Source organism: Mastigoproctus giganteus, chromosome 5 (genome assembly GCF_048544385.1).
Source record: "Mastigoproctus giganteus isolate SK-2022 chromosome 5, ASM4854438v1, whole genome shotgun sequence".
NCBI lineage: Eukaryota > Metazoa > Arthropoda > Arachnida > Uropygi > Thelyphonidae > Mastigoproctus > Mastigoproctus giganteus.
In genome coordinates, this window is record NC_143579.1 from 231668574 (window position 1) to 231692646 (window position 24073).

Sequence of the window (24073 nt, forward strand, 5' to 3'; positions counted from 1 at the left end):
CTGTTCTATCCATTTTTCGATCTGTTTTCCTCTCCGGTCTACGGCTGTGTTTCCCCACATACGACTGTGTCCATTGAGGTCTCCCAGTATACAGAAGGGTGGAGGTAACTGAGTTAATATATCTTCCAAGTCTTGTTGTTGTAATTCTTGGTTTGGGGGAACGTAAATTGTTATAATGGTTATGAGAGATTTAATGGCTATGCGTACTGCAACCGCCTCAAGGGTTGTGTTTAGTGGAAGAACTTGGGAAGGAATGTGTGAATTTACCAATATTGCCACACCACCATGGCTCGTGCCGCCTGTTACTCTGTCTTTACGGTATGTGATATAGTTCTTTACTGTGGGAGAGTCTTGAGGTCTGAGATATGTTTCTTGCAGGCAAAGACACAGCGGGGTATGCTGTGCAATCAGATCATATATATCATGTATATTAGTGCGGAAACCTCTGCAGTTCCATTGGATTATAATCCCCATTATTTGGTTTTCGAGAAAGTGTCAGACTGTTTCTTAGCTGTTGCTTTAAGCTTTTCAAGTTTATGTTTTTCCTTTGGAAAATATGGTTTGCCGGTATCCATCTCTTCTTCCGCAAAAATTTCTAGTACTGATTCCTCTGCTTGATTGGTCAGTTCTGTATCCATTTGTTCTGTTGGCTTCTGGCTTATGATATTACGTTTTTCTGTGGCTTTTGTTTCTGAGTGTTTTGCATTTGGAGGTACAGATAGTGGTGTGTTTGTGACTTTCTCTTTTTGTTTTGGCTGGGATGTGATAAGTAGACCTCGTGCCCAGTCCGAAATAGACTTTTTTGGGGGAATCGTGAAATCTGTTTGCGTCTCTATTGTACGCCGATTCTTTATGACTTGTGCATAGGAAGGTCTGTTTAAAATAGTCGGGAGTACAGTTCTCTTAGCTTCTTGGTATGTGATGGAGTGTTCTACTTTATATCGTTGAATCTGCTTTTCTCTTTTCCAGAATTCGCAGTTCTTAGAATAGGCGGAATGATCCACCTTACAATTTGGACACTTTGGTTGCTCGGCTGCACAGTTCTGATTGGTATGATCTTGAGATCCACAGTTGGAACAGATAGGAACTCCACGGCATGCCATTTGTGAATGACCATACTTTTGGCATTTAAAGCAGCGGAGAGGATTCGGAATGTATGGTCTGATGTTACAATTTAGATATCCGGCCTTTACCGATGTAGGTGGTTTGGGAGTGTTAAAGGTCAGTATCAAATTTCTAGTTGGAGTAAGTATACCATCTCTAGTAACATTAATCCTTCTCACAGCAATGACACCTTGATCTTCTAGCTCATTTTTAATTTCTTCTTCTGAGACACTAATAAGGTCCCATTCAGAAATTACTCCTTTTGATGAATTTAGGCTGTTATGGGGAGAGACTGCTACCGGGATCCCTCCAAAAGTTCTCATCTGAAGCAGTCTTTCTGCATGTTTGGCATTGGCTGTCTCGACTAAAATGTCGCCTGATTTCAGTCTCTTGACATTTTTTGGTGTTCAGCTACACTTTCTAGACATTTTTGGATTACAAATGGCGACAGCTTTCCTAATGGCTGTTCTGATGTTGAATGAAGGACTAGAAAGGTAGGTGCATGAAGCGATGTTATGTCCTTTTTTTGTCTTTTGGTAACATTTGTCTCATTATCCTCATTTTTCTGACTCAAAGGAGTCGGATCTTTGGGATCTGTAGTTGTGGTATTTGAATCATTCATGTTTGCTCCTTTTAGCCCTGGGAGTGAGAGCTTTTCCTCCCAGGTTTCCGGCCCCGCCACGGGGAGGCAGGAGCAGTGCCACCTAGTGACCAAGCGGAAGTTGATTAGTAGTTAGTAGAACTAGTAAATAAATAAAAGAAAGGTGTCTTTCCTTTCTTAGGATTCTTTGTGCTGATACTTTTCAGCAACTATATATATATATGTACAATAGAGAATTTTCTTTAAACTCTATAAATATGTATCACTATCACTTTAGAAATCGCTTTATAATCGCAGAGATATCGCCTGATCACTAGAAACGCTTGGCACTCGGGGCCGTTCGAGAGGCAACCAGAGAAAGTAATACTCTTGATCTGGTTATCAGCAGTGATCATTCATGTATTAGGAATTTGCAGATAAAAGAACCACTAGGTGGCAGTGATCACAGTGTACTGACGTGGGATTTACTTAAAGATTTAATTACCATCAGGGGTAAAGGAAAGGGTTTTTGCTTCCGTAAAGGCGAGTACAGTGGTTCCGACAGTTTTTAAATTCTGTACAGTGGGATCAACTGACGATGTTAACAACAGTAAATTCTAAGTGGGAAGCATTCAAGGAATTAATCATGGAAGCTACCAAAAGTTTCATACCTATTAAGAAATATTGTTCAAGGTTTAGGCCTAAATGGTTGTCAAATGAACTAATGAGACTCGTAACAGAGAAGAAAAATGCATGGGATGCATATAAATTATCAAGCGACTCAGAAGCCTATGGCAGATATAAGTTAATCTGTAATCAGGTCACAAAGGAGGTTCGGCAGGCGAAGGCAGATTACGAGAAATCCTTGGCAAAAGATGCTAAGAAAAACAGCAAGGATTTCTTTACTTATATAAACTCTAAAAGGAAGGGGATGAATCTGATTGGTCCACTTGACATCGATGGTTCGACTGTTGATGATCCTGCTCAGATAGCAAACAAACTGAATGAGTATTTTGCATCTACATTCACACGTGAGGAATTATTAAGGTTTGAAAATGGCAGAAGGTTATCAAATTGTAGCAAGATACTTAATGATTTTGTAATAACTGAGAGCAAAGTGGAAGAGAAATAGTTGAAGTTAAACGTAAGAAAAGCACCTGGGGTGGATGGGATCTATCCAGTTATATTAAAGGAGGCAGCAAAGCAACTAAGCAAACCCTTAGCCATAATTATGAGAGCATCCTTGGACTCAGAGGAGGTTCCCACGGACTGGAGATGTGCAAATGTATACCCAATTCACAAAGGGAGATCGAAGGGTGGCACGAGTAATTACAAACCAGTTAGTTTAACTTCTGTTCCAGGTAAAATAATGGAGTCGCTGGTTAAAGATGCATTGCAGGATCATCTAGACAAGACTGCAGCAATAATTCAGACACAGCATGGGTTTGTTAAGGGAAAGTCTTGTCTGACAAATTTGATAGGTTATTATGATGTGGTTACAAAGGAACCGGATGCAAAAAATAATTTTGATATCATATATTTGGATTTCAGGAAAGCTTTTGACACTGTTGCGCATGGAAGACTATTATACAAATTGGAGCAGAATGGTATTAAGGGTAAGTTGCTACAATGGATAAAAGGATGGTTAAGTGCGAGAAGACAGAGGGTGGTAATCAATGGGTGCTGCTCTTCTTGGACTAATGTTATTAGTGGAGTCCCACAGGGTTCGGTGTTTGGTCCACTGTTGTTTTGTATATTTATCAATGATATTGATGAAGGTATATCAGGCTTAATGTCGAAGTTTGCAGATGATACAAAGGTTGGCAGGGTTGTTAATGACAATAATGGCAGTGTGCTACTGCAACAGGATCTGGATAATTTGGGCAGATGGGCTAAGAAGTGGCAACTGAAGTTTAACCTTGACAAATGCAAAGTACTGCATATGGGTAGAAGTAACCCCAGAGAAACGTACGAACTGTGTGGTACTACACTTAAGGTGGTAGAAAATGAAAAAGACTTGGGAGTAATTGTGCAGTCAGATATGAAGTTTTCTGAGCAATGCAGACAGGCTGCCAGGGCAGGTCATGGGGTTTTGTCAATGATATATAGGAATTTTGCTAGCAGGGAAAAGGAGGTGATTATCCCTCTGTATAAGGCAATGGTCAGGCCACGCCTTGAGTACTGCGTACAGGTCTGGAGGCCTCATTTTAGGAAGGATGTAGATTTACTTGAGCATGTACAGAGAAGGGCAACAAGATTGGTGAGGGGAATGAAGGGATCCTCTTACCAAGAGAGGCTTAAGTTCTGCAAATTGCGATGGCTGGAGACTAGGCACCTGCGCAGTGATCTGATTGAGGTGTATAAGGCCTTGAATGGGTTGAGCACGCTGAATTCTGATGGGATCCTTCCACTTGTTCAGATTACGAACCTAAGGGGGCATAAATTCAAATTAAGAAAAGACAGATGTAGAATAGATGTGCGGAAATTTGCCTTTAGCCAGCGGGTGTTTAATTGCTGGAACAAACTTCCATCTGTCGTTGTGGAAGTTGATAGGTTGAATAAATTTAAGGAGGAATTGGACAGGCATTTGGAGGGAATGGTGTGATTTTTTTTTTTTTTTTTTTTGGCTGATGCTGCATAAGCTCATACATTTGCTTTCTTGCATCACATGCCACTACTACTACTACTACTAAAAAAATAAGTAAGGAGAAGAATGCTGATAGCATTCTTCTGCTGGCAAAATTCCAGTATATATCATTGACAAAACCACATGAGCTGTCTTAACTGCTTATTTGCACTGCTTAGAAACTTTCATGTTGTACTGTACAATTACCCCTAGGTCTCTTTCGTTTTCAACCACCTTGAGTGTGGTACTACCCAATTGTTATGTTACCCATGTACAGTACCTTGCATAATCCCAACTACCACTCTTTGGATAACCTCAACTACCAGCTGAATAGTCCTTCTGTGCCACCTTAGTAAATAGCAAGTGATCAGAGTAAATCACTCTGATCGTGGCATGGTCATCTCCATTTGTCTCCTGATGCTACACTTCCCAGAAATTTTCTGGACATATGAGGGCAATTTGTAGAAATTGGCTTTGAAGCTGAAAATTCCTTGCTCTCATGATTTTTGGCACCACACAGCACAGGCATGACTGACATGACAGGCAACTTGCCAGTGAGCATATCTTTGGCACTTAAAACACTTTAGTAGATTTGGAATACAAATGCTTACTAGGCAGCATAAGTAGCCTGTCTTGATGGAAGTTATTACTGTCTTGACTCAAGTTATTATTATATTCAATACCCCCATGGAGGCCATGGGGGTGTTGAATATAATAATAACTTGAGTAGGAACAAGATTTCCATTCTTTTTCACTGATATTCACTTGACAGCTGTCACTTCTTGATTTCTGAATTCAGAACAGATCTCTTCTTCAGAGGTATGGAGAAGAACCACTGATATGGCACTACGTGAAGAGTTCAGAGTTTTATGTGGGTTGGTTTATGGGGACAGATATTTCCCCTTATTGATGTGGTCCTCAGGATTTGCTATGCATATTTTGGACATGGGAAAATTCTGGTTTTCCCATGTCCAGAGTTGGGAAACGCTGGTTTAATCGATTAGATAGGGGCACTTGTTGGGGTCCTTTTTTGTCCCGATGATGAGTGAATTTAATGCACATTAAATAAGGAATATTTTCCAACCTCCCTTTATTTAGGAATCAGCAAAATAAAATAACTGAATAATTTATGCAGTGTAATGGTGTTTACTTAAGTAATAGAATTGTCAACAAAAAAATTGTTAAAGGTACATTGTTTTTCTAGAGCTTGCACAGTAAAAAGAAAAAAAAATACAATTAACATGGTAAAATAGCTCACCATCGGAAAGCAAATTTTCCTTGTGATCTCTGCATAATCAGCATTTCTTTCATTCCACTGCGATTGACCTGCTGCAAAGTGAGCACAAACAAAACACATGGAGGTACTATGGAAGAGAAACCGTATGGCTACTGCACCTTTATTTCCAGTGGCACCACCAAGTCCAGTTTTTACCATATCAATAGCCACATCTCTGGAATTAAACAAAAAAATGTACTGAAATATTTATGAATAATCTGAACTGTAACTATGTATCACAGCTGTAGACTTAAAACTTTCAATGAAACTGGAACTTTTTAGACCTTCATTTAAAAAAAGTCCTGCTGGAAGTTTATTCACAAAATAATCCATTAAAAACACATAAATAAAAATAAGATTATTATGTTAAAGCAACACTATTATACTGCTAAAGTGCAACTTGTTTGATTATCTTTTTTGTACTTGTTTTAAGATGTTACAAGAACATCTGATGTACACAGTGTTTATAATAAACAGATTCAGAATATAAGCGTTTCAGGCTTATATGATAAAAATTATCCTCCGTGTCAAGCTCTAAGATTTATAATTCATTTTAGCATTAGCAGTAGTAAATGATGCAAGAAAGAAGGCTTATACATCATCAGCAAAAAAAAAAAAAAAAAAAACAAGCATCATCCATCCGGCTCTAATAATTTGCCTAATCCTTCCTTAAATATATTCAAACTGCCTATGCTCACAACACCAGATAGTTTGTTCCAATGATCACCACTTGACTGAATGCAAATTTTTGCATTTTTTATCAATTTAAATTTATATCCCCTTATGTATGTCATCTGAGAAAAAATAAGGAATCCATCTGCATTTAGTTTGCTCAAGCTATTTAAAACATTAAAACCTTCTGGTCTCCTTGCAAATCCTAGTTTCCAAGTGCTGCAATTTGAAGAACTGACATCTTTTGTTGTAAAAGTACCCTTTTGTGTCCTAGATTAATCTGGTTGATCTTCTGTACACCATTCCAACAGATCCACATCCTTTTTAAAAATTAGGTTTCAAGACCTGTATGCAGTATGCACAATAATACAATTTGTCATTCTTCATCTGAGGTCAAAAATTTAAAAAAAATTGGCCAAAAATTTTAAAACAATTGGCCATTTTTTGGAATACGTGAAGAGATATGGTTTGTTAAAGACATTAAATGCAAGGCACTGCACATGAGTAGCAGCAATCCTAGAATAATGTATAAACTATGTGGTACCTGCCCGGCAACCCAAAGGTCACGGGTTCGATTCCCGCCTCGGGCTTGGATCAAAGTACTGCAAAAACCTTGGGAGGTTCAATATGGCCACAGAAGCCGATGCGCCAACAACTACCAAATCAAAAAAAAAATAATAATAATAAAATAAACTATGTGGTACTACATTGAAGGCTGAAGGTAGAGGAAAATGACAAAGAATTGGAGGTAACTGTTCAGTCAGATATGAAGTTGTCTGAGCAGTGCAAACAGGCTGCCAGGAAAGGCCATGGGATATACAGTCAATGATATACAGGAATTTTGCTCGCAGAAATAAGGAAGTGATTATCCCACTGTACAAGGCAATGATTAGACCGCAACTTGAGTACTGAATACAGGTCTGGAGGCCTTATTTTAGGAAGGATGTGGATTTGCTGGAATGGGTCAGAGAAAGGCAATAAGACTGGTGAAGGGAACAAAATACCGAGGAAGGCTTCAGTTCTGAAAATTGCAGTGTCTGGTGACTAGACACCTCTGAGGTGATCTGAAAGAAGTGTTTTAGGCATTCAATGGATTGAGCAAGCTCAATGCTAATGACATTCTTCTTCTTCTTGCTCAAACTACATAAATGAGTGGGCATAGATACAAATCGAGGAAGGTTGCTGGATAGATGTGCAGAGGTTTATGTTCAGCCAGCAGGTGGTTGATTGTTGGAACCAACTACTCACTCCACAACAACAGATGGAAGGATCTGTTGTCGTGGGTGGGTAGTTTGAATAAATTCAAGGAAAAACTACATATTAAGATTATTACTATATTTTTCTATAAGATTATTCACACAACTTCATGTAGGGTTATTATGTATACCATAATTTATAAATATTGAACTGTTTGCTGTTTTGGAGGTTTTGAAGAATAGCTACTTTGATCACACTGCTGCTTGTATGGTCTTTGTTGCGTATTATATCTGTACAATATGTTGAAGGGACAATTTCATCTTGTAAGGGCTCAAAAACCTGGAATAACTTGCAAAAAATTACTACTGCTTCTGCTTCAGATATACAGCAATAATCAGACACCTTTAAGAATTCCCTCACCCTCAGTCTCCAAAACCAGACGTTTTCAAATAAGTGGCAAGTAATAAACCCATATTTTTATGGAGGGCTAAAAATTTAGTATCACACAAAGTGTCTATCAGTTGTACAACCTGAAATTGTTGGTTGTACAACTTTTTGAACATCTGCACTTGATAATGATATGAATCTGACTTTACAAAACTTTACATAAAGGGAGAAAAAAGGCATAACTCAAGAACTTGGTAATTCACAATAATGAAGATGTATTAAAAATTTCAAAGTTACTAAACCATGCAGAATTATAGTTATTGCAGCAAAGGAAAAAACCTGAAAAAATAAATAAGCAAAGCAGACAACTAAAAGAACAAAATGAGTTTTAGACAGCAATGAGATATTTGCAGTTTTAGAAGGCAATTTTAATAAAACCAAAACAAAAACAAACAGCACACACTAAAAAAATAAATAGGGATCAATTTATTGATTAAAATGTTTCAGATTCCCAAAAATGAATACTTATAAAATTATGCACTTTGTTGTTACAAGTAAAATTTTGTATATAAAATAATGTTCTATCCTACTCATTATCTGTAATACAGAAGCAGATTAAATACAATTATTAAAACTTATATACCTGAATTTATACCTGAATAATCTTCAAATCATAATAATATTTAAAAAAAAAAAAAAAAACGTATATATAAAAGGTAAAATGTCCTAGAGTAGCTGGTGAGTTAAACACTTTAAATTATACATAACCAACACAACACAGTAAGATTCCAATTATCCAAAACAACTGGAAGTGAGGATACTTTGGATAGTCAACTTTTTTGGATAATCGATATATGAACTCTATCTACATATAAAAGGAAAGCAGGGAAAAAAATTAATAAAAGAAAATTTATGGTAATATGCATTTATACATTATATACTGTAGCGGCCTCCGTAGCCGAGTGGGCAGGAGCGGGAGTGCAGTAGCACACGCTCCTTGAGTAGACCGGGGGTTCAAGCCCCTGACTGCTGAATACGGTCGATCTGCCAACCCGCACTGGACCAGCGTGGCAAATTATGGTCCATTTCCCTCAGCATGAATTGTTGAGGAGGCTTCCATCCTGCAGTGGGTTGATAATGGCTGCACTTTACTTTTTTACTTTACTGTACATGCTTATGCAACTTAAAAATACTGAGACTATTGCAGTTTGAAAGACAGCAGTCTTTTTTTCTACTGCAATATTCTGTATTTTCATCCAACATGTAAATTGGCTGTAATCTTATTCTTGCAATTCAACCCATCTAGTAGCAACCTGGAGGACATTAAACACTTCACTAGTATTTACCCTTGGTTTATATTAATCATAATACTGTTCCATTTTGAATTTCTGTGTGATTGGGATTAGTACAACTGAGATGGATATTTCCTCATCTCTCTACAAATAAAGTGTCTACAAATTGGCTATTACACAAATTTTTATTTTCAATAAATTTGTATAAATTTTATTTTCGATAAAAATTTGTAGTGAAAGCAAAAGCCCTTCCCTTTAACCTTGATGGTAGCTACATCTTTAAGTAATTCCCACATCAGTATATTGTGATCACTGTCACCCAGTGACAGTGATCACAATGTACTGACGAATCTATTTGTAATGTCAGAGTCTCTATTTGTACATGGACCTTAGTGCTACGATTAAATGTGACCTAAACATAACATACAAGTACTAACAGTACTTGTATGTTATGTTTAATACCTTATTATGAAATGCAATTAATGCTTTTCTTTCTTATAAATAAATAAAAATTTATTTATTTTACCTTATATATGGAGCATGTTGTGGTCGTACAAAAACAAAAAGACAAACTCCGACTAGTTGGGTAGAAGTGATAAGAACATAGCTGTTATCACGAGAAATTGTTTTCTGAAGTTCAACCATCCATTCCCGTTGATTTGTAGTACTAAAAATTAAAATTGTTTTAAATTAATTCAAATATATATAATTTAAAGATAAACTATTTACAAGTATAACATTTGGTTGAAATTACTCTTACATGGCGAAATGTTTCCCAAATATATGTGAGAGACAAAAAAAAAAAAAAATGGTATTAAAAAAAGTCCACTGCCATACAAAATTTAATAACAATCATATTATTTAAAACAACTAGCAGGAGGATGCAGTGATAGCAACAATCACTGTCAGCAGTGATTGTTGCTATCACTGCATCCTCTATTCTTTATTACAGTGCATTCGCATGTAGTCTTCTAGTATAGATTATTCAGTAATGAGAATGTCAGTCTACTAGTATTGCTTCATACTACTGCTACCAGAAGTTACTGGGAGGCATATGATGATTTTGTGTGGCTCTATCTCAGAAGCCAAAGTCAAGTCATACATTGTTCTGACACTGCACTATATCATAAGCATTGCAGACAAGACTCACACTGGACATCCTCAAACATCCAAAGGAGATGCAATGGCAACAGCTATTTTAAACATGTGTGTGTGTGTGTGTGTGTGTGTGTGTGTGTGTGTGTGTGTGTGATCAACTTGCATTGCTCTGTTTGAAAAGTTATTCAAGAGGTAGTGTGAGTGTGAGAAGAACTAAAAGGTAAATTTTATTCCTACACATAAATGTTGCCATTAATGTAAGTGTTTATTGGCAAAAGGGCATCGGGGTCATTATGTGTCTATTCAAATGTCAACTTAACAAAGAAGGTATTAAGCCTTTGCAGTCCAATGTAAGTCTCATGCAACATCTTAAAATTTCTCTTCCAATGCAACATTGTGTCAGAATGCCTTTGTTTTGCCAGTTGGTTCACACCTGCGTGGTCCTTGAGGTTGTCACAGACATTCTCTCAGATATGCCAGACAAGCTGTACTTGCTACCTGGGAGTCTAAAATGCTGATGGAACTGATATTCAGGTGACATTCAAGTCAAGTGGATCCAATTTCGGTGAACTCCAGACAGTCTGTGACAGCCAAATACTCTGCTTGCACCTTCATGATGGTGGGACTGTTAGTAATTCTGGGTATAACCTCCATGCACAAGCACACTGTGGGTGACCACCCAGGTGGGAACCAATGTAAGCAGGAATCGAGTTGTGGCGCCAACACCACATGGAGGAATGCCGCTCCTCTGCATTACCAGGCAATACTAGGTGGTAGATAACTCTCATCAACCGGTGCAATGCCACCACTTTGCTTATTGGAGGCTTGAAGTGGTGGAACCCATGTTTAGTCTCCAGAGCTAAGTTCCGATCAACACTTCCCCATTTCTTCCATCATGCAGTATGATTGATGACTTTTGAGGTTATGATGAACATCATGGCAATAACGAATCTTCCTTATATTTCGAGGGCACAGCTCTAAAAAGGTGTTTGCAAGCCGCCCGCTGGTCAGTACACCAGACCGAATGTATTGGTTACTCTTTAGGAGGCTTCCGGATCAGCTAGTGTATAATCTTGCTACCTCTACTCTGCCAGATAGTGACTGGAGGGAGTCCGAGTAGTGTGTATGCGGGGAGCATTGTCGAGGCCACTTTATGTCAAGGATCTGGGTATATTCTTACCATGTGTCCACCATATCCAAAAATTTCATTACTTCATGCAGCACGTCCCCCCCACTCTTTCTTACTATTGAATACACCATGAATTGTCAAAATAACAGAGTAAGCTTATTTGCAAAAAGATATAAACCTCCCAAACACTTCCTAGTCCATTTCACAAATATATGTGGTCTCAATTCTAATCTCAACGACGTCCATTTCCACTTGTAGTCTGCCAAACCCCATGTACTTTTTCTGACAGAATCTCAGTTATCAGTTGATTCAACTACTGCTCATCTCAGTTGCCCAAATTAGTCACTGTACGATTCCTTTCGCCTCAAAGCTGGTACTTGTGCATATGTCTGTTTCGATATTCCCTGTCAGAGACTTGGTAATTTGTATAAGAATACCGGACAATCCTAACCATACAGCCAACATGCTTGATCTTTTTCTCATAAACAACCCTTCTAAGTACACGGTCGAAGTGAGTGGTCCATTAGGCACCTCAGATCACAACTTAGTGATTGTCTCTTCTCTAATGGAGCCTTTATCTCATGGCTATTCACCTTGTATTGTTTGGCATTACAAGAATGCAGAACGGCATGACCTGCGAGATTTCTTTTCTTCTTTTCCTTGGTCGGATTACTGTTTCAAAACTTCTGATGTCAACGTTTGCTCAGATCGTGTCAGTGAAATTATTCTTGTAGGAATGGAATCCTTTATTCCACACTCCACCTTCCTTAAAATCTTTATCTAAACCTTGGTTTTCCAATAAATGTGCTAAGGCTGTTCAAGAGAAGAATGTTGCATATCGTAATTGGCTTGTTTCCAATTCTTCAGTTTTATTTTCTGCCTACACCAAAGCTCGCAACAATTGTAAAGCAGTTATTAACCACATCCAGTCCAAACTAGATTTTAAACAGGCTAAGAGTAGAAAACTTGCTTCTTGCCTTAACGGTAGCCAAGCATTCTGGTCTCTTGTCAAAGCTATTGGCCACAACTTTTGCCCATCTCTGCCCCCACCTCTGTCAAAACCATATGGTTCTGTTGTCACTTCGGGCAAGGATAAAGCTGACCTGCTAGCATCACATTTTTCTTCCGACTCACATATTAATGATAATACTTCCCACCATTCCTAGCATGCTCCATTCAATGCCTCCTGTGATCTTCTGTCAAAAGGATGTTAGAAGGATTTTGACGAATCCTGATGCTAAGAAAGCTCCAGGTCCTGATGGTATTTCTCCACCTGTTCTCAAAACCTGTGCTCCTGAACTTACTCCTGTTCTCTGCCGCCTTTTTTCACTTTCTTATTCCAAAGGTGTTTTTCCTTCTGCTTGGAAATTTGCTCATATCCAGCCAGTTCCTAAAAAGGGTGACAAATCCCTCCCATCCAATTATCATCCCATTGCAATTACTTCTACTCTTTCTAAAGTAATAGAGAAATCAATTAACCACCAATTCTTAAACTACCTAGAAACATTCTGTCTGATCAACAATCGCCAGTATGGATTATGTCAGTGTCAATCCACTGGTGATATTCTGGCTTATGTTACTCATTTATGGACAAATTCAATGGAAAAGTTTGGTGAAACACAAGCTCTTCACATCTCAAAGGCTTTCGATCGTGTTTGGCATAAAGGTCTTCTAAACAAGCTTCCATCTTATGGTTTGCCAACTGTTTTTTTGTAATTGGTTATCCAGTTTTCTGTCTGATAGCTCACTGAGGGTGATGGTAGATAACTCTCTGTCTTCAGATGACTCTCTGTCTTCAGATGACTCTCTGTCTACCATGTATTTACTGACAACCGGAAAAAAAGTGTTTGGTCATGGCTTTTCTGATGAAGAAATTGTGAAGTTGTTAGGACTTTCCTTTTTGTCCGATAGTGATGATTTGCTTTTGTCCGATAGTAACAATAATGTTAATTTTGATACCAACAAAATACCTTGTAGCAGTGATAAAGAAACTGATGACAGCCTGCCAACCAATGCTCGTGTGGAAAATTGGAGACCAAGCAAGGTAAATGATGTTTCATTCAAACATTTTCCTTTACTATTTTGAACTGTGGATTTCTTTTACAGATACAGCTCCATCTGCTTGATGTTAAGAATGAAGTTAAGAATGTTACTGATTCACAGTCTATCAGGATCTGTTTGAGAGCTTTATTCCAATTGGCATTTAGCACAAATGTTTCCATTGCTCTTTTCAGATTGTCAGTACAGTGCTTTTGTAGTGCATATGGTACTTGTATAGTTGAGGTGGATAATTTAGAGAGGAATAAAGCGCTTTGGCCTACATTAGATTTAAATATCTGTTTATTCCCAGTTGGAAATCAGACATTTCACGGTATATTCCTATCACTTCATCAGTGATTGCTGTTGTTGCTACTTCACCATTACACAGAACAGAACAACAAATAGTTTGACTATAAGGCCTGTATATATATGTCAACCCTTCGACCATTTTGATCTATATAGTTGGGAAGTAGCAAAGATAGTAATCAATAATGAAGTACAGTCAGTCCTCGTATAGAACGATAGTTGTGTTCCTAGAAACCCTCGTGCAATGCAAAATCATGCAATATAAACAACAGGCCCTATGGGAAAAATAGGGTTAGGTGCCGATCACTCAAGATGGAACACACACATTTGTAACCAAAACATTACCAAACACAATAAATTATCATAATAAAATACTTACATATTTTATTACGACTATTATGTAATAAAATATTGCTAATGCTTTGCTTCTATTGTAAGCAAACTTGTTTTTTGTTTGATTTTCTATCCAAACAGATGTCAGCCGTTCCATCTCTTCCAATTCTTTGTGTCTTGATCTAATGGATTTTAATTACACTTTGAATTGTTCCTGCTATGAAAGTTGTTTTTATGCATCTTTCTAATTCTCGGCGTTGCCTGTAGCATGTGCAATATCACATGGTCTTTCATTTCACTCAAAGCGTTTCACAATTTCATATTTTTTCACTATCGACAGTGGCGGACTGGCCATAAGCCTTACCGGTGAAACCCCGGTGGGCTGGAGGCCGGTGTGATTTTGGCCATAAACCATAGTATGAGGCCACTACAAATTTTCCCGGGTAAGAATTTTTGACCCAGTCCGCCTCTGTTTATCGATATTGCTTTTCTTTTTCTCTCTGAATCTGCAGTGTCTTCACCAGGATGCTTCCTTTTCACACCTTTTAAGTATTTTACTCATTTTTAGGGAATAAAGCACAATTACAAAATGAGGAGGCACGCTTGATACACATAAACAAAGCTGCCACGCATGTAGCAACTGAATAAACAACACCGTAAAGGCAGAGATATACTATTAACACCTCACATTTTACTAAAGCACATTTCTGGGGGTTACTACCATAAAACAATAAAAACAATTTCCAGTTGCGTTTCTGCTAGTGGAATCTGTTATAAACTGGTAGTAAACTCGATCTAATTGCATTTGTGATAATACCGATAGCTGGAATTGTTTGGGTTTTTACCTTATTATGGTGAAATGTGTTTCCCCTTCACTGATATAAAAAAACAAATACATTTTCAGAACCTTCTCTTCATTCCTATCTTGTTGGGTTCAGTTGGGGTGATTCCGCATTCCATTGCCATTTCTTGTAAACACAAAGGCGAATCGTGCATAAGCGAATTCGGTTCGATATCGTACGATATTGTTCCCCTATTTATAAATTGTGTATGATCAAATTCATGTAGTGTAAACAAGTGTTATACGAGGACTGACTGTAATAGGAACATGCCATAAAATGGAATGTCGATTTCCAACTGAAAATAAACAAATATTTAGATCTAATATAGGTTAAAAGTGCTTAATTCCTCTCTTTTAACTGTATTTACATTACCTATGCGCCATGCACTCAAGAAACATCTAGAACGGATAGTTGTTTTGCTACTTCATTCCCAATATATCATAGCATTCTCTGGGATCCAGCACAGTTTAATCTCTGATTTTTCCTATTAAGAAGTTGTGTTTGTGTTTTTAATAATGGATGAATTTTACTTAAAAACTTGAAATATATCCATGTAATATACTCCTCTAATTCAATTAAGAATAGACTTAATCGTGCAATGTTTAGAATCTTTGTGCATTTATTATTTGCATAAAATATTTTATTATATGCAAATCTTTATTTGTCACAAAATTTGAAAAAAATACTCATAAGTAGCAGTAGCTGCAAATTCACCCACCCTCAACCCTCTGGAGTGTTTAGTTTATTTCCAAAATCTTAGCACATACATGCCTATTACAGAACTGATTTCAACACAAAAGTTATATATTTCTTATAACCTAAGGCCACAGCTTCTCAATGCCCCATCATGAGAATTTGGAGTAATTAAAATGCTATAACCCATGAGTTCATTCACTAAGGCTTTATTGTGGTTTTTGATGCTGGAGCTCTAGCTGACGAATCCTTTCTTTATATAATAATTTTTATTCTATTTTATTGTATTTTATTTTACAGATTTTGAAAGAACTAGCTACAGAGGAGATAGGACAGTTTTAGCAAGTTTGTATACTTTTGTAAGTGCCTTCAAAAAATTTTTAATTCAAAGTAACGTAACTCTGTAATGTAACACAGAAAAAATATTTAAACTTTTTAAATTTTAAAATGGCAAAGAAGGCACTTCAATTTTAAAACAAGAAAGCCTCTGCATTAAATAGAATTTGAAACTGAAAAAAAAATTATCTTTAAATCACTAACATATTGTTATTTAAACAGATACAGTTCTATTCGTGACATATAGCTCCATTAATAACACGTGTTATTTTTATTTTATAAGTTTATAATACTTCATTTCATAAATAAAGCATACATCATAATGGTCAATTGAAGTCAACTTTCCATAAAATACATGAAGTGCTTAAGACATTTCTCTTAAAACAAATTTAAGATGTTTGCATGTCTTACCTTGCTGCAACAATATTACTTGCATTTAAGTCAACAATTTCTTCAAAACCAACAGCAAATATATCCACTACTGGATCTTTTTCTTCTGTTGAAAAGTCTACAAGGGCTGAAATTTAACAGGACTGATAAAAAAAAAAGGAGCACAAAAATATATGCATTATAATATTCACACAATACTGGTATTTTTACTTAAACAGGAAAAACTGTAAAAAATATTAAAAACTAAACAGAATTAATAGAAATTAATAAATTAACAAAAATAAATTATGATGCCCAGTTTTAAACAAAAATACTAGCAAAATGATTCCTGTACATTTCACATTCAAAGTTAAATCCTAATGTTAAATCCTAACAATAAAAAGTTAAATCCTAACAAACAATAAAAAGTTAAATCCTAACAAACAATAAAAAAATAAAAGTTAAAACAATAAAAGTTAAATCAATAAAAACAAAAATAAAATCAACAAAAACAAAAACAAACAAAAAACAAAACAAAAAACAAACAAAAAACAAAAACAAAATCAACAAAAACAATAAAAGTTAAATCCTAACAACAATAAAAAGTTAAATCCAAATTTAAATCCTAACAATAAAGCAAGCAACAAATGGAGCTTAATTTCCACTTTTTGTTTTTCAAGAGAAAATTGTTTCTACAACAAATTCTACACCTCAACTGAAATAAGTTGCCTCTTATGGAGGCAAATTATTTCAGTAATTAACAACTTACAAGCTAAAAGAAAACTTTCTACAATTCCGTCTATAACTCTCTCCCCTTAATTTGAATTTATGGTTCCTGGTTCTAGCATCATTTATAGCCAAAAATTTTGCCTTCCATCAGTTTATTATCCCCTCTCAGAACCTTCCCAAACTCAATCAGATCCCCCCCCTAAAACTTCGAATATGTGGGTCACTGAGTTCTGTAACCCAATATTTGAAGTTTTCTTCACATACCCTCTTACCAATATCAAACAGATTTTTTGCTAGTCTTTAGAATTTTTGATTTTCTTGAAAAAAAAAAAAAAAAATACACTGTTTTTTTAGGCATGAAATTCATACCTAGACACCTGTCTTGATCATAATCCCCAAGTGCATTTTTCAGCATTAAAACAAAGTTGCCACTATCCCAACTATAGCTTAAGCCTATCTAAGTCATCCTAAAAGAATAATGCTTGGAACTGGTCATTTTCTTCATCAGTATCGTTTAACAGAAACAACTAATCTCTGAAGAACTCCATTTCTAACACACACACACACACACACTACGAAGAGTGGCGATTAATCACAGCCATCTACTCCCTGTCCTGTAATCCATCTAAGGATCATACCCGAGATTCAAAACATTGTTAATTCAGTAATCCCTCATATGAGAATCAGTCACATGGTTTGCAAAAGTGCAATATACATTGTCAGATTTTAGTATTAAATCAGCTCACACCAACCATAAGAATAAGTATTTACTGTAACTAAAATATTTATTTACATATTAAAATAAAATAAATATTTACAAAAACTGCTATTATATTAAATATACATGTAAAAACATTAAAACTGTGATAAAATCCTTGAGATAAAATACACTAAAATAAACCGGATTAAAAGCGATAAAAACGATAAAAATCTCTGGAGCTTTCGGAAGCTTGCGCTCCCTTCCTCAGCAGTAACAAAACTTCCTGCAGCACGTCCATATATATAACAGGCTCACGGTACCTATACACGTGGTGCAGTCGGCGCATGGTCTGAACTGGAAGCGGAAATAGCTCGGGAACGTGTTAAGCAAAACCGTTCATCCGTACTTAGGATAATAGTTTCAAACAGAGGATGCATACGCATACCTCTGTCCCTATTCATAATATTGTGGTCGGATGAACAGATTCGTAGGCTCTCGAGCCATTTACAGTTCCAGAACCCATGCGCTCGATCCATGATAACCGCATCCTCTGGGGAAATTTGATGCTGCTTCTCCCAAAAATGTTCGGCCACAGCAGACTTATTGTAATCAGCGGTTTTTATAGCATTTGCATGCTCCCCCAGACGATCCTTGAGCCGTCGTTTTGTCTCGCCCACATAACACTCCCCACAATCCGGGCATTTTATCCTGTATACTACTCCACTACTCAAGTCCTTTGCTATTGGGTCTTTTACCTGAGACAACACTGTGTGCAATCTCTGCCCAGGAAGCTGCACACAGCGTGTTTTATAGCCCCGCAAAATTCTAGCGAGATGCTCAGTAACGCCCGGATAGTGAGGAATGTATGCGGTAGCGACAGGAACAAACGGTTCCTGACGGTTAGACTCTATTCCTCTACTAAATCTGTCTATGATCCTCTGGGGGTATCCGCATTTTCTAAGGTCTGCTGTGACCCGTCTAATTTCACATTCTTTGTCCTCAGAGGTGGTGCAGTGTGACCCTGCTCTATCTAGTAGAGCTTTCACTACACTATTCTTATGCTGCCCAGCTTGTGCTGAACTATAATGGGTGTACTGGCCTCTGCACATAGGTTTTTTAAACACAGAAGTTTTTAGCCTAGGGCCTACCCTAGAGACCAGTACATCCAAGAAAGGAGGGGTACCTCCTGTTTCCACCTCTGAGGTAAATTGTATAAATTGGGAGAAGCTATTAAGCCAATGGAGTGCATCATCCTCTCTCCCCTCCTGGACCACGGTAAAGGTATCATCAACATACCTTTTCCATTTCTTTATGGGAAACTGACATCCACTAAAAACCCTGTCCTCTAACTCCTCCATGGCCAGATTGGCCACGATGGCGCTAATAGGAGATCCCATGGCTGTACCGTGAACCTGTTTGTACATAACACCTTGGTACACCATAGTGGTGCTGGCCAGACAAAGTTCCACACCCGAACAAATATCCTCTACGTTTAAAAGCGATCTACTACCCAAAGAGACATCATTACTCAAAGACCTTCTAACACAATACATTCCATGTTTAATTGGAATGCATGTGAATAGTGACACCACATCAAAAGAAATCATGCTGTCGTTTTCATTTACAGTCAAATCTTTCACAAAATTCACAAATTCTTTACTGTCTTTTATGACATAGTTGGACTGGCCCACTATAGGCGAAATCAATTTAGCCAAATACCCTGACAAAGCATATGTGGGGCTTCCTATAAATGATACAATAGGTCTGAGTGGGACTTCTGTCTTATGAGTTTTTGGAAGTCCATAAAACCTCGGGAGTTGACATCCAGTAGCATGTAAGAACCAAAAGGGTAGGCCCTAGGCTAAAAACTTCTGTGTTTAAAAAACCTATGTGCAGAGGCCAGTACACCCATTATAGTTCAGCACAAGCTGGGCAGCATAAGAATAGTGTAGTGAAAGCTCTACTAGATAGAGCAGGGTCACACTGCACCACCTCTGAGGACAAAGAATGTGAAATTAGACGGGTCACAGCAGACCTTAGAAAATGCGGATACCCCCAGAGGATCATAGACAGATTTAGTAGAGGAATAGAGTCTAACCGTCAGGAACCGTTTGTTCCTGTCGCTACCGCATACATTCCTTACTATCCGGGCGTTACTGAGCATCTCGCTAGAATTTTGCGGGGCTATAAAACACGCTGTGTGCAGCTTCCTGGGCGGAGATTGCACACAGTGTTGTCTCAGGTAAAAGACCCAATAGCAAAGGACCTGAGTAGTGGAGTAGTATACAGGATAAAATGCCCGGATTGTGGGGAGTGTTATGTGGGCGAGACAAAACGACGGCTCAAGGATCGTCTGGGGGAGCATGCAAATGCTATAAAAACCGCTGATTACAATAAGTCTGCTGTGGCCGAACATTTTTGGGAGAAGCAGCATCAAATTTCCCCAGAGGATGCGGTTATCATGGATCGAGCGCATGGGTTCTGGAACCGTAAATGGCTCGAGAGCCTACGAATCTGTTCATCCGACCACAATATTATGAATAGGGACAGAGGTATGCGTATGCATCCTCTGTTTGAAACTATTATCCTAAGTACGGATGAACGGTTTTGCTTAACACGTTCCCGAGCTATTTCCGCTTCCAGTTCAGACCATGCGCCGACTGCACCACGTGTATAGGTACCGTGAGCCTGTTATATATATGGACGTGCTGCAGGAAGTTTTGTTACTGCTGAGGAAGGGAGCGCAAGCTTCCGAAAGCTCCAGAGATTTTTATCGTTTTTATCGCTTTTAATCCGGTTTATTTTAGTGTATTTTATCTCAAGGATTTTATCACAGTTTTAATGTTTTTACATGTATATTTAATATAATAGCAGTTTTTGTAAATATTTATTTTATTTTAATATGTAAATAAATATTTTAGTTACAGTAAATACTTATTCTTATGGTTGGTGTGAGCTGATTTAATACTAAAATATGAATTTTCCCAACCTCAGAGGCCTTTTTCAGGATACATTGTCAGAATTATTTCTTACATCCAACTCATCAGTTACTGTCAAAACAGCTAATCAGGTTAGAAAAACAAGATTTTTCCCTTCACAAAAGTATGCTTGCATCCTTGTACAATTTATATTTAGGTACCCCTATACTGCATTCTTAATCACTACCCCCCGTTATACTCACCGCAAACAGAATGACCATCTATAACTGCCCACTTCACCCTCAGGACTATCTTTATGGATTGGTTATACACTAGTACTTCTCCAGTCCAAAGGAATTTCCTGCCAGTCTAATGACACTGTCATAATTAATCCTCATGGTTCAATCTTCATGCCACCTTGTCAAAATTATTGGGTATATGCCATCAAATCAAAGGGCTTAACTGGCCTTCAATCTCAAAAGTTTATCAGATAAACAATCTTCTGGGTAGCTTCATACTGATCATCTTCACTAGCACAGTTTCTGCTCACCATTAAGAATCTTTCTTCAGTAAAGACCAATATGAAATACCCATTCAATTCATCAGCAGAATTATCTAAGGAGCATTCATTAGGTGAGGGGTCTGATCTGATTTATTTTTTCCTTTGTACTCATATACAAGCCCTTAACACTGTTCTTTGCTCTCTTTTAGTGAATAATTTCTCATAATTAGCTTTTACCTAGTATAACATTTCTGAGGTACTGTTATAGATCAGCTTAAAGCTGTTGTAGGTTTTGTTAGTTTCCATCACTCTGTAACTGTCCCATGGTATTTTCTTCTAGTCTATTAAACTAGCCAATCCCTTACTAATCCATCTTGCCATCCTACACAGGGGATATTCTCTTAATGTTATACTAAGGGGCTTTGCCCCTACTTGCTGTGCTCGCTTCTTTTGATAAAATAAAATACTTACAGAAGCTTTCAACACTGTGTATCTCTTTCTGAGCTATGAATACATAAATACATTACATATGGAAATTAAGAATGGTACAGCGTGGTCATGCTAGATAAACAAAGCATGTGCACAAGATTTATCTAGCATGACCACGCTTAAACAGAAGCTTGTTTTACCACAGTAAAACAAGCTTCTGTTATGTATTTTAGTACTTGTTATGTATTACAAAGTAACCTACATCCCTCTTCTCCCATTGGCTGAATAAATATCACTAGGAGGAAAATTATTTTAATGTATAGAAAATATACAATCATGATCTCTGTGGCTACTACTTTAACAATTCATTGGCATTAGTAGAGGCATATGATGCAAAAAAGCAAGCTTATACAGCTCAACCAAAAAAAAAAAAAACCCTTCCCATTTCACCCATTCATTCACTTCAAATGTTTGTCTAGTTCTGCTTTGAATTTATTTAAGCTATAAACTTCTACCACAACAGATGGAAGCTTGTTCCAGTAATCAACCACCTGCTGGCTAAAGGGAAATTTCAACAATCTATTCTATAACTGTCTTTCCTCAATTTGAATTTATGTCCCCTCAGATGATTAATCTGGACAACACTAATCTTGTTGCCCTTCTCTGTATTTGTCCCAGCAGCTCTACATCCTTCCCAAATGAGACCTCCAAACTTGTATATAGTACTCAAGGTGTGGCCTGACCATTACCTTATAAAAGGGGATAATCACCTCCTTATCCCTTCTAGAAAAATTCCTGTATAGCTACTCTTGCAGACTGTCTGCACTATTCAGAAACTTCATATCTGACTGCACAATTACCCTGAGGTAATTTTCATTCTCTACCACTGTCAGTGTAGTACCACACAGTTGATACGTTACTCTGTGGGGATACTGCTTCCCATATGCAGTACTTTGCATTTGTTAATGTTAAATTTCAGTTGCTGTCTCTCAGCCCATCTGCTCAACTTTTCTAGATCTTGTTGCAGTAACGTAGTGTCATTAACAACCCTGCCAATCTTCGTATCGTCTGCAAACTTAGATATTAAGTCTGATATACCATCATCAATATCAATAATAAATACAGAAAAAAACAATGGACCCAATACTGAACCCTGGGGGACTCCACTAATAACATTACTCCACAAAGAACAGTGTCTATTGATTACCATTCTCTGTCTTCTACCACTCAACTATCCCTTTATCCATAGCAGCAGTTTGCCTCCAATGCCACGCTGCTCCAATTTATGCAGCAGTCTTCCATGTGCAACGGTATCAAAAGCCTTCCTAAGATCCAAATATATGATATCAAAATTATTCTTTGCATCCAGTCCTTTGTGAGTACATCATAGTACCCAATCAAATTAGTCAGACAAACCTTCCCCTTAACAAACCCATGCTCTGTCCGAACTATAAACTGAGTCTTGTCTAGATGATCCTGTAGGGCTTCTTTAGCCAGTGCTTCCATCAATTTCCCCAGAACAAAAGGTAAACTAACAGGTCTGTAATTACTTGTGTCACCCTTTGATCCCGCTTTGTGAATTGGGGTCACATTTGCACATCTCCAGTCCATGGATACCTCCCCTGAGGGAAGGTATCCATGAACTGGAGCTTCCCTGGAGATGTCCAGGGAAGCTCTCATAATTATGGCTAAGGGTTTGCTTACTTCCTTTGCTGCCTCCTTTAATATAAATGGATGATCCCATCCGCCCCAGGTGTCTTTCTTATGTTTATATTCAACAATTTCTCCTCCACTTTGCTCTCAGTTAATTAGATAGTTGATACCACTATATGACATCCTTGGAGGCAAAGTGAAATCATCCATTACAATGCATTAACACTTGCTTGCCCATTTCTCTGCATACAGATGTTACCACTGTACCCTCACAAAGTTGCCAGACATACCACAACAAACATGACAAGCCACATAATGCCAATCAACACATATCTGTGTAAGCAGAGATGCTGATCATCACACAGATGCAATAATGAGATATGAGGAAATCCTCAGCAACTGTCTAAAACTGAATCTGGGAACACTTGTCTCATTCTCAGAATGCTTTTGATAAGAAGCATTATCCTTCAACACACTGCTCCTATTTTGCTTATTAATTTAATTAAATATACCATACATGCCACAGTAAAACTCAACATCTTTTCTGAACGTCACCAAGTTTCTGTTAACCTTATTATGTCAACATTACCTGTCCTAATCAGGAATTCAAATTTATTATTTTACTGATGACCTGGCATTGCAGTAAACACAGTGCACACTAAGTGTTTTGGTATTTTGCTATCCTAACACTCCCTTAAAGTTAGCTAAGCTTGCTGTCCTAATATTCATCCCAAGAATCAGCTGAATAATATGAGTGGTTCAATGTGCCAGAGGGATGCAAAACTCGTCTCGCAGTAGCAGAAGATCATAAACCACACCCAGGTTCCACCTTGCTTGAGTTGTAACTGGTTACGTAATTTGT

The 24073-nt window shown here is 37.5% G+C and overlaps 1 protein-coding gene across 1 annotated transcript in view; it reads right to left on the bottom strand.

Annotated features, from left to right (window-relative positions):
* Window positions 1-24073, bottom strand: part of Synj (synaptojanin) — a 190679-nt gene that overhangs the window by 44451 nt on the left and 122155 nt on the right. Inside the window, exons 13-15 of the mRNA XM_090373799.1 lie at window positions 16323-16428; window positions 9661-9801; window positions 5569-5761 (exon numbers count right to left, since the gene is read on the bottom strand). Of these exons, the coding sequence (XP_090229925.1) occupies window positions 5569-5761; window positions 9661-9801; window positions 16323-16428 (440 nt within the window). The remainder of the gene's footprint in view (window positions 1-5568; window positions 5762-9660; window positions 9802-16322; window positions 16429-24073) is intronic.